The following is a 14,008-nucleotide window of genomic DNA, read 5'->3' on the forward strand; positions in this document are numbered from 1 at the left end:
ACAAACACGCACACAAACACGCACACAAACACGCACAAACACGCACACAAACACGCACACAAAACACGCACACAAACACGCACACAAACACCACACAAACACGCACACAAACACGCACACAAACACGCACACAAACACGCACACAAACACGCACACAAACACGCACACAAACACGCACAACAACCACACAAACACGCCACACAAACCGCACACACACAAGCACACAAACACGCACACAAACACGCACACAAACACGCACACAAACACGCACACAAACACGCACACAAACACGCACACAAACACGCACACAAACACGCACACAAACACGCACACAAACACGCACACAAACACGCACACAAACACGCACACAAACACGCACACAAACACGCACACAAACACGCACACAAACACGCACACAAACACGCACACAAACACGCACACAAACACGCACACAAACACGCACACAAACACGCACACAAACACGCACACAAACACTCACACAAACACGCACACAAACACGCACACAAACACGCACACAAACACGCACACAAACACGCACACAAACACGCACACAAACACGCACACAAACACGCACACAAACACGCACACAAACACGCACACAAACACACACACAAACACACACACAAACACACACACAAACACACACACAAACACACACACAAACACACACTCACAAACACACACTCACAAACACACACTCACAAACACACACTCACAAACACACACACAAAACACACACACACAAAAACACACACACACAAAAACACACACTCACAAACACACACTCGCAAAAACACACTCGCAAACACACACTCACAAACACACACACACAAACACACACTCACACACACACACAAAACACACACACACAAAACACACACCACAAAACACACACTCACAAACACACACGCAAAAACACACTCGCAAACACACACACACAAACACACACTCACAAACACACACACACAAACACACGCACAAACACAAAAACACACGCATAAACACACACACACAAAAACACACTCACACACACACAAACATACACGCGCACACACGCACACACACGCAAACACACACAAAAACACACGCGCACACACACATACACATACATGCGCGCATACACATACGCATACACACATGCATACACACATGCATGCATACACACACGCAAACATGCATGCACACATGTATATACACACACACACATGCATACACACACACGCGCACATACATACACGCGCACACACACACTCACACACCTCTTTCAGAGCAGTCACTGGTGTTGATAAAGTGAATGGATTGTTTCTGCATCTTGACAATCCCAGCATTCCCTCTGATTTGTTTTCTCTGCAGATGGGTGGGAGCGAAGATTCCAGAGTGGGATTGGCCGGGCTGTCGGATGGGGATGAACTGGGCTGTGACCCTGCTGCCCTGGAAGAGCTGGAGGTGGTGTTCAATCTGGAGATGGCCTATTCTGCCTACGTCCCTTTCAACTGCCTAATTGGTGAGGGCTGGTGGGGAGGGGGCAGGAGGGCGAGTGTGGTGGAGGGATGGGGAGGGGGGGAACGAGCTGTGTGCCGTAGTGCCACTCTCCTTTTCTCTCACTCGCGATTTCTCTCACTTTCCCTCGCTCTCAATTTCTGAAGGAAACTGGTACTGAGGATCTCACTCCAGCTGACATCTTGTGGCATGTTCCATTGTTTCTGACCCCTCCCCTCCATTGCGTCGTCTCTTTTTTTCTCTGTGTGTGTGTGTAGGTTCTAACTAGGACTTGCTGCCTGTGATGGTGCCTCTAACTGTTGATCTCTTTCCTGTTGGCAGGAGATTCTGTAATTAAGAAGGTTTTGTGGAACCATGATCATGTATGGAAGCTGGTGTCTCTGTACCAGGAAACAGTCAGTGCGGCGGGTCCTGAATCGCCACACCTCCTCTCTCCAGAGCCCCACCAGGGGAAACGTTTTGCTCTGTGTGTACGGGACACTGTGGGTGGCGATGATAGAGTGACAGGGACATTTGGGAGTGTGACGGTCGGGAACCGCATTGAGATCCCGCAGCACGCCACAGCGTGGGGTCATCACCTGGCCAAAGTCAAGCCGTGTCCCAACATGCTGTCGTTTGCAGGGTCCCAGGAGGAGAGTTCCCTGAAGCAGGAGCTGCCCCGGAGCGCCAGGATGCTGTGTGGGAACTGGCTAGCATACTGGCAATACGAGATTGGCTTGAGTCAACACGATACACGTTTCTATTTCCACCAAATCCGGCTGCAGCATTTCACCGGCCACTTGGCAACTGTCAAATGCCTGTCGGCATTGAGCGGTGAGGATTTTTTCCTGAGCGCGAGCCGGGACAAGACCGTGCGTCTGTGGTCTCTCTATAACTATGGTGATGGCACCAGAGAGATGGAGCCACGTTTAACCTACTCTGAGCACAGGAAGTCTGTCTTCTACGTCCATCAGGCTGAGGCCCTGCAGCAGGTGGTCAGCTGCGATGGCTCCGTCCACATCTGGGACCAATTCACAGGTAAGAATTGACATTAATGATGATAACTCCACACACTGACCTGGCAATTCCCCGCTTCCTGCTGAGGGGCGAGTGGGTTCAGCTTTGTGCTCCGAGTCCTGAAGAGATGAGAGGAATTCATGCCTGCTTCATCCTGATCGACAGTGTGTGTGTGTGTGGCCGCGTGTGTGTGTGTGGCCGCGTGTGTGTGTGTGTGGCCGCGTGTGTGTGTGGCCGTGTGTGTGTGTGCCGCGTGTGTGTGTGTGTGGCCGCGTGTGTGTGTGTGTGGCCGCGTGTGTGTGTGTGTGGCCGCGTGTGTGTGTGTGTGGCCGCGTGTGTGTGTGTGGCCGCGTGTGTGTGTGTGTGGCCGCGTGTGTGTGTGTGTGGCCGCGTGTGTGTGTGTGTGGCCGCGTGTGTGTGTGTGTGGCCGCGTGTGTGTGTGTGTGGCCGCGTGTGTGTGTGTGGGCCGCGTGTGTGTGTGTGTGTGGCCGCGTGTGTGTGTGTGTGTGGCCGCGTGTGTGTGTGTGTGTGGCCGCGTGTGTGTGTGTGTGGCCGCGTGTGTGTGTGTGTGGGGCCGCGTGCGTGTGTGTGTGGGGCCGCGCGCGTGTGTGTGTGGGGCCGCGCGCGTGTGTGTGTGGGGGGCCGCGCGCGTGTGTGTGTGTGGGGCCGCGCGCGTGTGTGTGTGGGGCCGCGCGCGTGTGTGTGTGGGGCCGCGCGCGTGTGTGTGTGTGGGGCCGCGCGCGCGTGTGTGTGTGTGGGGCCGCGCGTGTGTGTGTGTGGGGCCGCGCGCGTGTGTGTGTGGGGCCGCGCGTGTGTGTGTGTGGGGGCCGCGCGCGCGTGTGTGTGTGTGGGGCCGCGCGCGTGTGTGGGGCCGCGCGTGTGTGTGTGGGGCCGCGCGCGCGCGTGTGTGTGTGGGGCCGCGTGTGTGTGTGGGGCCGCGCGCGTGTGTGTGGCCGCGCGCGCGCGCGCGCGCGTGTGTGTGTGTGTGTGTGTGTGTGTGTGTGGGGCCGCGCGCGTGTGTGTGTGTGGGGCCGCGCGCGTGTGTGTGTGTGGGGCCGCGCACGTGTGTGTGGGTGGGTGTATGTGTGGGTGGGTGTATGTGTGGGTGGGTGTATGTGTGGGTGGGTGTATGTGTGGGTGGGTGTATGTGTGTGCACAGTGTCTGTTTCAGCAGGACCTGTATGTGTGTCAGGGAATGGCTGAGGACAGGATCAGTTTGATTAAACCCCGTCGAGCGGGTTGGATTGGAGGAAATGTCAGGGTTTGGGGAATGTTTAAACACCCCATCCCAGCCACCCCCATCCCAGCCACCCCCATCCCAGCCACCCCCATCCCAGCCACCCCCATCCCAGCCACCCCCATCCCAGCCACCCCCATCCCAGCCACCCCCATCCCAGCCACCCCCATCCCAGCCACCCCCATCCCAGCCTCCCCCATCCCAGCCACCCCCATCCCAGCCACCCCCATCCCAGCCACCCCCATCCCAGCCACCCCCATCCCAGCCACCCCCATCCCAGCCACCCCCATCCCAGCCACCCCCATCCCAGCCACCCCCATCCCAGCCACCCCCATCCCAGCCACCCCCATCCCAGCCACCCCCATCCCAGCCACCCCCATCCCAGCCACCCCCATCCCAGCCACCCCCATCCCAGCCACCCCCATCCCAGCCACCCCCATCCCAGCCACCCCCATCCCAGCCACCCCCATCCCAGCCACCCCCATCCCAGCCACCCCCATCCCAGCCTCCCCCATCCCAGCCTCCCCCATCCCAGCCTCCCCCATCCCAGCCACCCCCATCCCAGCCACCCCCATCCCAGCCACCCCCATCCCAGCCACCCCCATCCCAGCCACCCCCATCCCAGCCACCCCCATCCCAGCCTCCCCCATCCCAGCCACCCCCATCCCAGCCACCCCCATCCCAGCCACCCCCATCCCAGCCACCCCCATCCCAGCCACCCCCATCCCAGCCACCCCCATCCCAGCCACCCCCATCCCAGCCACCCCCATCCCAGCCACCCCCATCCCAGCCACCCCCATCCCAACCTCCCCCATCCCAACCACGCTCTGGACTTTCCCAGTTGTCTTTTCCAGGGAAGCCAATTAGGATTTTTGATGCCTTTGACTCTCGGAATCCAGTCACTGCTGTCACCTCGATGCCGGCTCCTCACTACAGCGTCATCACCGGCACAGCCGACTCCGTGCTGCACTTCATCGACCCCAGGAAACCAGGACTGCAGGTAACACACCCCTACCCCACCCTACCCACACCCGGGGAATACACCCCACCCCCACCCGGGGAATACACCCCACCCCAACCCCCCCACCCCTACCCCACCCTACCCCCACCCGGGGAATACACCCCACCCCCCACCCCCACCCGGGAATACACCCCACCCCTACCCCCCCACCCCTACCCCACCCTACCCCCACCCCCACCCGGGGAATACACCCCACCCCTACCCCCACCCCCACCCGGGAAATACACCCCACCCCCACCCGGGGAATACACCCACCCCTACCCCCCTACCCCACCCCCACCTGGGGAATACACCCCACCCCTACCCCCACCCCCACCCGGGGAATACACCCCACCCCTACCCCCACCCGGGGAATACACCCCAACCCACCCGGGGAATACACCCCACCCCTACCCCCCACCCCCACCCCCACCCGGGGAATACACCCCACCCCCACCCGGGGAATACACCCCACCCCTACCCCCACCCCCACTTCCATCCGGGGAATACACCCCACCCCCACCCCTACCCCTACCCCTACCCCCACCCGGGGAATACACCCCACCCCCACCCCTACCCCTACCCCTACCCCCACCCGGGGAATACACCCCACCCCCACCCCTACCCCTACCCCTACCCCCACCCGGGGAATACACCCCACCCCCACCTCCATCCGGGGAATATACCCCACCCCCACCCCTACCCCCACCCGGGGAATACACCCTACCCCCACCCGGGGAATCCCCCCCACCCCCACACGGGGAATACACCCCCCCACCCCTACCCCCACCCGGAGAATACACCCCACCCCCACTTCCATCCGGGGAATACACCCCACCCCCACCCCTACCCCCACCCGGGAAATACATCCCACCCCCACCCCTACCCCCACCCGGGGAATACACCCCACCCCCACCCCCACCCCTACCCCCACCTGGGAATACACCCCGCCCCTACCCCCACCCCCACCTGGGAATACACCCCGCCCCTACCCCCACCCCTATCCCTACCCCCACCCCCACCCCCAGCCGGAGAATAGACCCCACCCCCACCCCCAACCCGAGAAAACGCCCCCAATCCACCCCCAGCCTGAGAGAAGGCCCCCACCCCGAGAATACCCCCAGCTCGGTGCTTGTTTAGCACTGGGCTAAATCGCTGGCTTTTAAAGCAGACCAAGCAGGCCAGCAGCACGGTTCAATTCCCGTAACAGCCTCCCCGAACAGGCGCCGGAATGTGGCGACTAGGGGCTTTTCACAGTAACTTCATTGAAGCCTACTTGTGACAATAAGCGATTTTCATTTCATTTCATTTGTGGGGTGCGGGGGGGGGTGGGGGTGGCTCAGTGCCGGGGGGGTGTTGGTGGGGGTGATGGGGGGGGCTCGGTGCCAGGGGTGGGTGGGGGGCTCAGTGCCGGGGGGGGGCTCGGTGCCGGGGGGGGGGGGGGGCTCGGTTCCAGGGGTGGGGGCTCTGCTGGGGTGGGGGGGGTGGGCTCAGTGGCAGGGGTGGGTGGGTAGGGGGGAGGCTTGGTGCGGCGGGGGGGGGGTGGGCTCGGGGGTGGGGTGGGGGAGGCTTGGTGCGGGGGTGGGTGGGGGGGGGGGAGATGCTTGGTGCAGGTGGGGGGCCATTGTCCTGCGGTCTGGGGGGGGGGGGTTTGTTGTGATGAATGTTTCGGTTCCCGGGCATCACCATTTTGGGCCTTGTTTTTGCAGCATGAATTCAAGCTGAATACGAGTGTGACGGCCGGTCTGATTCGCTGCATGGCCGTCAGTCCAAGCGGCCGCTCGGTCGCTGTGGGTTTCTCATCCGGCTACATTTATCTGCTGGACACGAGGACCGGGCTGATCCTGAGGGTGTGGCAGGCCCACGACAGTGACATTCTGCAACTCAAGGTACACGGTGAACCTCACCACTGCCTCCTGGTACCCGGGGGGGGGTGACACGGGCCGGGGGGGGGGGGGGGGGGGGGGGGGGTGACACGGTCGGGGGGGGGGGGGGGGGGTGACACGGTCGGGGGGGGGGGGAGGGTGACACGGTCGGGGGGGGGGGAGGGTGACACGGTCGGGGGGGGGGGATGGTGGTGACACGGTCGGGGGGGGGATGGTGGTGACACGGTCGGGGGGGGATGGTGGTGACACGGTCGGGGGGGGGGGAGGGTGACACGGTCAGGGGGGGGGGAGGGTGACACGGTCGGGGGGGGGGAGGGTGACACGGTCAGGGGGGGGGGAGGGTGACACGGTCGGGGGGGGGAGGGTGACACGGTCGGGGGGGGAGGGTGACACGGTCGGGGGGGGAGGGCGACACGGTCTGGGGGGGGGAGGGCGACACGGTCGGGGGGGGAGGGGGACACGGTCGGGGGGGGTGACTGGGGCGGTGCGGCGGGTGAAACGACAATGCCTCCCGTGCCAAATTCGGGATGACTGCGTCCGGGATATGTACCAACGGGAATGTGAGTGACCAGAGACAGGTTAGTGAGTCCGAGCTCAGGCAGTCAGTCCAGCCTCTGCCAACTGCCCACTTCCCGGAGTGTGTATGACAGGAGACTCCCCAGTGGGTGACTGACTCTGTGGATATGGAGCCGAGTGTGTCCTTCACCTGTAAAATTGAACAAACCCAAGGATGCCCCTTGGCTACTTCCAGGTCACAGGGCCAGGATTGAGTTCCTGCTTTTTAAAGCTGCCAATGCTCGGGTTGTGTGGGTGAAGGGGAGACAGGGGGAGGTTTGGGTGGATGGAATGGGATTACCCTTTCTGCTCCGCCCACACTGACTGTGTTGGGAATGGTCCACTCACCAACCATCCTGCTGTGGAGCACTGTTCCCCTGTCTTCACGCACAGGGGTCCGATGGAGAACTCAGTGAAAGGGTTGCTGGTATTGATGATCAGAGTGGTGGAGGTTGCCTGATCTCGGAGACTGACTAATGCAGCCACAAGCTCTAACCCACTGAGTTGGAATCTCAGCTGAAACAAATTGAATAATAACTTTCCAACCGGAGGAAAGACTTGGAACTTAAAACAATCGTCAAACTTCTGGAGAGGGTGAGCATAAGAACAGGCCATTCAGCCCATCAAGCCTGCTTCGCCATTCAATACAATCATGGCTGGTCATTCACCTCAATGCCCTTTCCCCTTTATGTCGTTGGTATTTAGAAATTTCTCGTCTCTACTTTAAAGATACTCAGTGACTGAGTTCTTTGGGGTAGAGAATTCCAACGATTTACAACCCTGAGTAAAAACAATTAGCCTCATCTCGGTCCTAATGGGCTTCGCTCTAATATTGAAATTGTGACCTGCATCTAGCCTGCCTATCCCTTTAAGTATTTTGTAGATGTCAATGGGATCACCTTTCAATCTTCAAAACAGTTTTCCCAATTCCTCTTCAAAAGACAGTCCTGCCCTCCTGGGAACAGGTCTGGTGAACCTTTGTTACATTCCCTCTCTGGCAATAATATCCTGAAGGTAAGGTGACCAAAATTGCAAACAGTGCTCCCAAGGGCAATCTGAACAAGGTTCCATCCTATTGTAACAGGATGTCGCTACTCCTGGACTCAAATCCTTTTACCATTAACCTTCCTAATTGTTTGCTCACCTGCAAGTTAGCCTTCAGTGGCATATTGACAAAGTCACTCAGATCCCTTTGTATATCTACACTTTCTAATCGCTTGCCATGTAAGAAATACTCTGCACATCTGTTCCTCCTACCAAAATGGATAGCATCACATTTTTCCACATTTTATTCCATCTGCCAGGTTCTTACCCTCTCACGAGGTCTGACCAAATCCTCTCAAAGCCGCTTTGCACCTTCCTCAAAACACATATTCCTGTTGAGCTTTGTGTCAGCCGCAAACTTGGAAATATTACATTTGGCCCCCACATTCAAATGATCAAAGCTATTGTGAACAGCTGGATCCTTGTCCTGGTCACAGCCTGCCAACACGAGAATCACTCATTTATTCCAATCTCTGTTTTCTGCCTGTTAGCCAATCCTTACTCCATGCCATTATTACCTCTATCCCATGTGCTCACCAATTTTGCTCACCAACCTCCTATGGCCGACTTTATCAAAACCTTTCTGAAAATCCAAGTATACAATATCAACCAACTCCTCTTCATCCTCAAAAACCTCAACAGGTTCATGAAATGAAAATCGCTTATTGTCACAAGTAGGCTTCAATGAAGTTACTGTGAAAAGCCCCTAGTCGCCACATTCCGGCGCCTGTCCGGGGAGGCTGGTACGGGCTGGTACCGTGCTGCTGGCCTGCTTGGTCTGCTTTAAAAGCCAGAGATTTAGCCCAGTGAGCTAAACCAGCCCCTCATCAAATACTCATCAAGTATAATTTAAATACATGTTGACTCTGCCTAATCAGATCAGCATGATCCAAGTGTCCATTTCTCGTCCTTTATAACAGATTCCAGCATTTTCCCGGTTGATGATGTCATGCTAACAGGTCTGTCATTCCTGTTTTCTCTCCCCCCCCCTTCTTAAATAACGGGGTGACATTTGCTACATTCCAATCTTCAGGAACCAAGATGATCACCAATGTGTCCACTATCTCCATAGCAACCTCTTTCAACACTCTGGGATGTAGAATATCAGATCCTGGAGACTTATCAACCTTCAGTCCCATGAACTTCTCCAACGCAAGCTTCTTACTAATTTCCATCAACTCCCGGCTCTGGGTCACTGTCCGTGTGGAGTTTGCACATTCTCCCCGTGTCTGCGTGGGTCTCACCCCCACAACCCAAAGATGTGCACGGTAGGTAGATTGGCCACGCTAAATTGTTCCTTAATTGGACAATTTAAAAAAAAAAAATAACATTCTGCCTGTAATGGGCCCACATTTGTCTTAGACAAACATTTCCTTGTGTACCGTAGAAGCTTTTATCGTCCATTCTTTACTATTCATATTCCATTCTCCCTTTATCAGTTTCTTAGTCCTCCTTTGCTGTTTCCTAAAATCCTCCCCAATACCAACACTGGCAACTTTATAATCTTATACAATCCTTAACTTCCTTTGTTAACCACAGCTGACTGCCAAGGTTCCTTAGTCATCACCTTCCAAACCCACGACCTCTACCGACTGGAACAAGAGCAGCAGATACCTGGGAACCCCACCACCTGGAGGTTCCCCCCCAAGTCCCTCCCCACCCTGACTGGGAAAGATATCGGCCGTTCCTTCACTGTCACTGGGGCAACATCCTGGAACTCCCTCCCTAACAGCACAGAGGGTGTCCCTACACCACATCCTGGAACTCCCTCCCTAACAGCACAGAGGGTGTCCCTACACAACATCCTGGAACTCCCTCCCTAACAGCACAGAGGGTGTCCCTACACCACATCCTGGAACTCCCTCCCTAACAGCACAGAGGGTGTCCCTACACAACATCCTGGAACTCCCTCCCTAACAGCACAGAGGGTGTCCCTACACCACATCCTGGAACTCCCTCCCTAACAGCACAGAGGGTGTCCCTACACAACATCCTGGAACTCCCTCCCTAACAGCACAGAGGGTGTCCCTACACCACATCCTGGAACTCCCACCCTAACAGCACAGAGGGTGTCCCTACACCACATCCTGGAACTCCCTCCCTAACAGCACAGAGGGTGTCCCTACACAACATCCTGGAACTCCCTCCCTAACAGCACAGAGGGTGTCCCTACACCACATCCTGGAACTCCCACCCTAACAGCACAGAGGGTGTACCTATACCTCAAGGACTGCAGCGGTTCAAGAAGGCAGCTCACCCCCACCAAGGGCAATTGGGGATGGAAACAAATTCTGGCCTATCCAGCGACACCCACATCCTGTAAAATAATTTGTTAGAACATAAAGAGAAAAGAAGACTGGGAGATCTCGAGCTATCTCTGCTATTCCCTATGATCATGGCTGATGTTTTGCCACAACCTGAGTTTTCTACCCTCTCTCCATATCTCCTGAATCCCCGAGAGACCAAAAATCTATCTTGACATCATCCATAGAACCCCAACAGTGAAGAAGGAGGCCATTCAGCCCCTCGATTCTGCACCGACCTACTGAAAGAGCACCCCACCCAGGCCCATTCCACCGCCCTATTCCCACAACCCTCCCTAATGTGCACATCTTTGGACTGTGGGAGGAAACCGGAGCACCCGGAGGAAGCCCGCGCAGACACGGGGAGAACGTGCAGACTCCGCACAGACAGTGACCCAAGCCGGGAATCGAACCCTGGTGCTGTGACACAGCAGTGCTAACCACTGTGCGACCCTCTGCTGGATGTTTATAGAACTCTGGTTTGATGGAGTATTGTGTCCAGTTCTGGTCACCACACTTAAGAGAATTGGCTGGGCAGTTGAGAGCTATGGGGACGGGGGGGGGGGGGGGGGGGGGGGGTACTGGAGAGCCAGCATGGACTCAATGAGCCGAATGGCCTCCTCCTGTGTTCTAAATGACTGACTGGAGTCACATGGCACAGAGCTGCGAGTGGTAGGTTTCCATCTCTAAAGGGACATTGGTCAATCTGTTGGTTTCAGTCCGATTCGGTATCTCAGTTAATGCTGCTGGGGGTTTGTAACATTTGACTTGCTGTCTCGCTCCATCCCCACCGGTTCCCAGTCTATAGTTTAAACCTTACAGGCGGACGAGGGTTAAATGCGATGTGTTTGTCTCCTGTGGGCCTGTGCGTGGGCGAGGAATGTTTTTAGTTTGGCTGAAATTTCACAGAAGGGTAAACAGGATAATGACTGACCCTGGGTCCACAGTTCACTGGCCTTGCCCCGTCTCTCCCCGTTATAACCCAAACAGCAGCCCTGTGGAGCCTCTCGATCTCTGTGGCATGTGCCAAGGCCGAAGAAATGGCCATGTTTAAAACAAGTAGATAGCAATCAGTCCGGAACTCCACCTCTAACCCTCTTCATCTTGCCCAAACTTTTAATCATCCGTCTCCTAGTCTGCTCCACAGACTCTGAAAAGTGTCTTTATTGAGAATGCTCTTGTTAAACTCCTTGTGTGTGGGGGGGGGGGGTGTTGTGCTGCTCTCCAGATGCTACATAAATGCAGGTCGTTGTTGCTGTCCTGACACTCCATTCTCCTTTTTCCTTTGCACAGACTGCGGAGGGGAATGTTGTGGTCAGTTCCTCCACTGACCACTGCCTCACCATCTGGAAAGAATGTGAACAGAAACCTTTCCACCATTACAGGTCGCCCTCTGACCCTGTACACATTTTCGATCTCCACGGTAACGAGATCGTGGCTGGCACGGTGGCCAATCGCATTGGAATCTACTCGCTGCTCGACACCTCTGTCCCTGTTGCCATGAACAAGCTGAGCTCGGAAAACTTCCGCGGGACGCTGACCAGCTTGGGGGTCCTTCCCGCCAAGAGGCTGCTCCTCCTGGGGTCTGATAACGGAGTGATCCGGCTTCTTGCTTAGCCCAGTGACTGCTTCTGAAGGCGAGAGGAACAAATACTATTAAACCTTCACCCACCAAATGAGCTCTGAGCACTTCCCCCTCCATCCAACACTCTTGGGTCCCAGTGATTGTGCACAGAATGAGCGATGCCCTTCCTGGCTGAGCAGTCACCCTTCCCCCAATCCCAGGTGTGAAGCAAGTTTAGGTGTTTTCACATTGGCTTTTTTTTATATAACACACAGTGAATCTGCCAATCAGACTTCTCCGTCCAGCTCTGCTGGAGCGAGTAAGGAATAGTTTTCCAGGATTTTTAATTATCCAATCAACCGAGAAACTCTGGGATTTTTTTTTTTAAAACAAGTTTCTATCTTCAGCGCTGATTTTGGTTTTGAATCCGCAGTCAGCCAGCACTCGGCCAAGGCTTTGATGGCAATGTGAACGTTTTGCCAATTTGGTGCTAGTAATTCTTCCAGGAATGCTAATTCACCCAATCTCTTAACGCTTAGCTGGAATCTCCTGTCTCCGTGCCTTGTTTAACCCCCACCTCCTTCCCGGCTCCTGTGACTGTCACAGCGGGAGGGTGGGGAGAACGGGGGGGGGGGGGGGAGCTCAGTTGACGGATGTGGGTTCACGCAGTGCCCCCGTCACTAACACAAATAAACTAACCAATCAAGAGGGAGGCGTGGAACAGACCCCTATCAGGAAGACCTTTAGGTAAAAATTTGGGATATTGATAATGGACTGCCTGACCTCTGACCGGGTCACAATGCCCAAACAGGTGATGTCAGGGGTCAACTGGTTTCTATGGGGAGGTGGTGAGCAGGAAAGTATTTCTCTGTCCCACAATAGTTAGGAGCAGGCAAGTTTATCACTAACCTTGTTAACATGTTTAATACCTTTGATTCTAGTTCCGATCACACTGCTGTTTCAATAGGGATGTTCAGTTTTTGTATAATATGAATCAATCTGACACATCTTAAATGTTTAAAGAATAAAACTGCAAGAGATACCTGTCCCCTCAACAACCTGTCCGCCACCCATCATCTCATCACATCCCCATTAGCTTAGCCCTCAACCTGGGTACAGGCTGATTGGGGAGTGGGCTTGTCCGCTGCAGCCCCCTCCTGCAAATTTAGCAGTTTAGCTGTCATAGAATGGTCTAGAAAGCTGCTTCCCATTCTACTTGCTGCCGTCTCTCCCTCATTCCCTCTGTACTCCTCCCCTCGCTCCCTCTCCTCCCCTCGCTCCCTCTCCTCCCCTCGCTCCCTCTCCTCCCCTCGCTCCCTCTCCTCCCCTCGCTCCCTCCCCTCGCTCCCTCCCCTCGCTCCCTCCCCTCGCTCCCTCCCCTCCCCTCGCTCCCTCCCCTCGCTCCCTCCCCCTCCCCTCGCTCCCCCTCCTCCCCTCGCTCCCCCTCCTCCCCTCGCTCCCCCTCCTCCCCTCGCTCCCCTCGCTCCCCCTCCTCCCCTTCGCTCCCCCTCCTCCCCTTCGCTCCCTCTCCTCCCCTTCGCTCCCTCTCCTCCCCTTCGCTCCCTCTCCTCCCCTTCGCTCCCTCTCCTCCCCTTCGCTCCCTCCCCTCACTCCCTCTCCTTCCCTCGCTCCCTCCCCGTTCCTCCCCTCGCTCCCTCCCCTCCCCTCACTCCCTCCCCTCCCCTCGCTCCCTCTCCTCCCCTCGCTCCCTCCCCTCTCCTCCCCTCGCTCCCTCCCCCCCCTCCCCCCCTCCCCTCCCCCCCTCCGCTCGGCCCGTCAGTGTTTGAAGGAGATGACCGTGTGGGGGGGAGGAGGTTTTATTTCAGGTGAATTGGAACCGGCTCTCTCCTCGCGCCTCACTGGGAACTTCCCACTTCAACATGTAGCTGGGGTTAAAATCCT

The 14,008-nt window shown here is 56.6% G+C and overlaps 1 protein-coding gene across 4 annotated transcripts in view; it reads left to right on the forward strand.

Annotated features, from left to right (window-relative positions):
* The window catches only part of wdr81 (WD repeat domain 81), a 35,050-nt gene extending 21,632 nt beyond the window's left edge, over nucleotides 1-13,418 (forward strand). For 2 of the 4 annotated variants that reach the window (XM_038814759.1, XM_038814760.1), the window contains exons 7-11: nucleotides 1,375-1,525; nucleotides 1,843-2,538; nucleotides 4,609-4,754; nucleotides 6,464-6,643; nucleotides 11,836-13,418. In XM_038814759.1, the coding sequence (XP_038670687.1) occupies nucleotides 1,375-1,525; nucleotides 1,843-2,538; nucleotides 4,609-4,754; nucleotides 6,464-6,643; nucleotides 11,836-12,159 (1,497 nt within the window). In that variant the 3' untranslated portion in view covers nucleotides 12,160-13,418. Of the gene's footprint in view, nucleotides 1-1,374; nucleotides 1,526-1,842; nucleotides 2,539-4,595; nucleotides 4,755-6,463; nucleotides 6,644-11,835 lie in introns of those variants that run through there. The other 2 variants (XM_038814761.1, XM_038814762.1) reach the window with 2 other exon arrangements.
* Nucleotides 13,419-14,008: the final 590 nt, after the last annotated feature.

The sequence above is a fragment of the Scyliorhinus canicula genome, chromosome 12 (assembly GCF_902713615.1).
Source record: "Scyliorhinus canicula chromosome 12, sScyCan1.1, whole genome shotgun sequence".
NCBI classification, from domain to species: domain Eukaryota; kingdom Metazoa; phylum Chordata; class Chondrichthyes; order Carcharhiniformes; family Scyliorhinidae; genus Scyliorhinus; species Scyliorhinus canicula.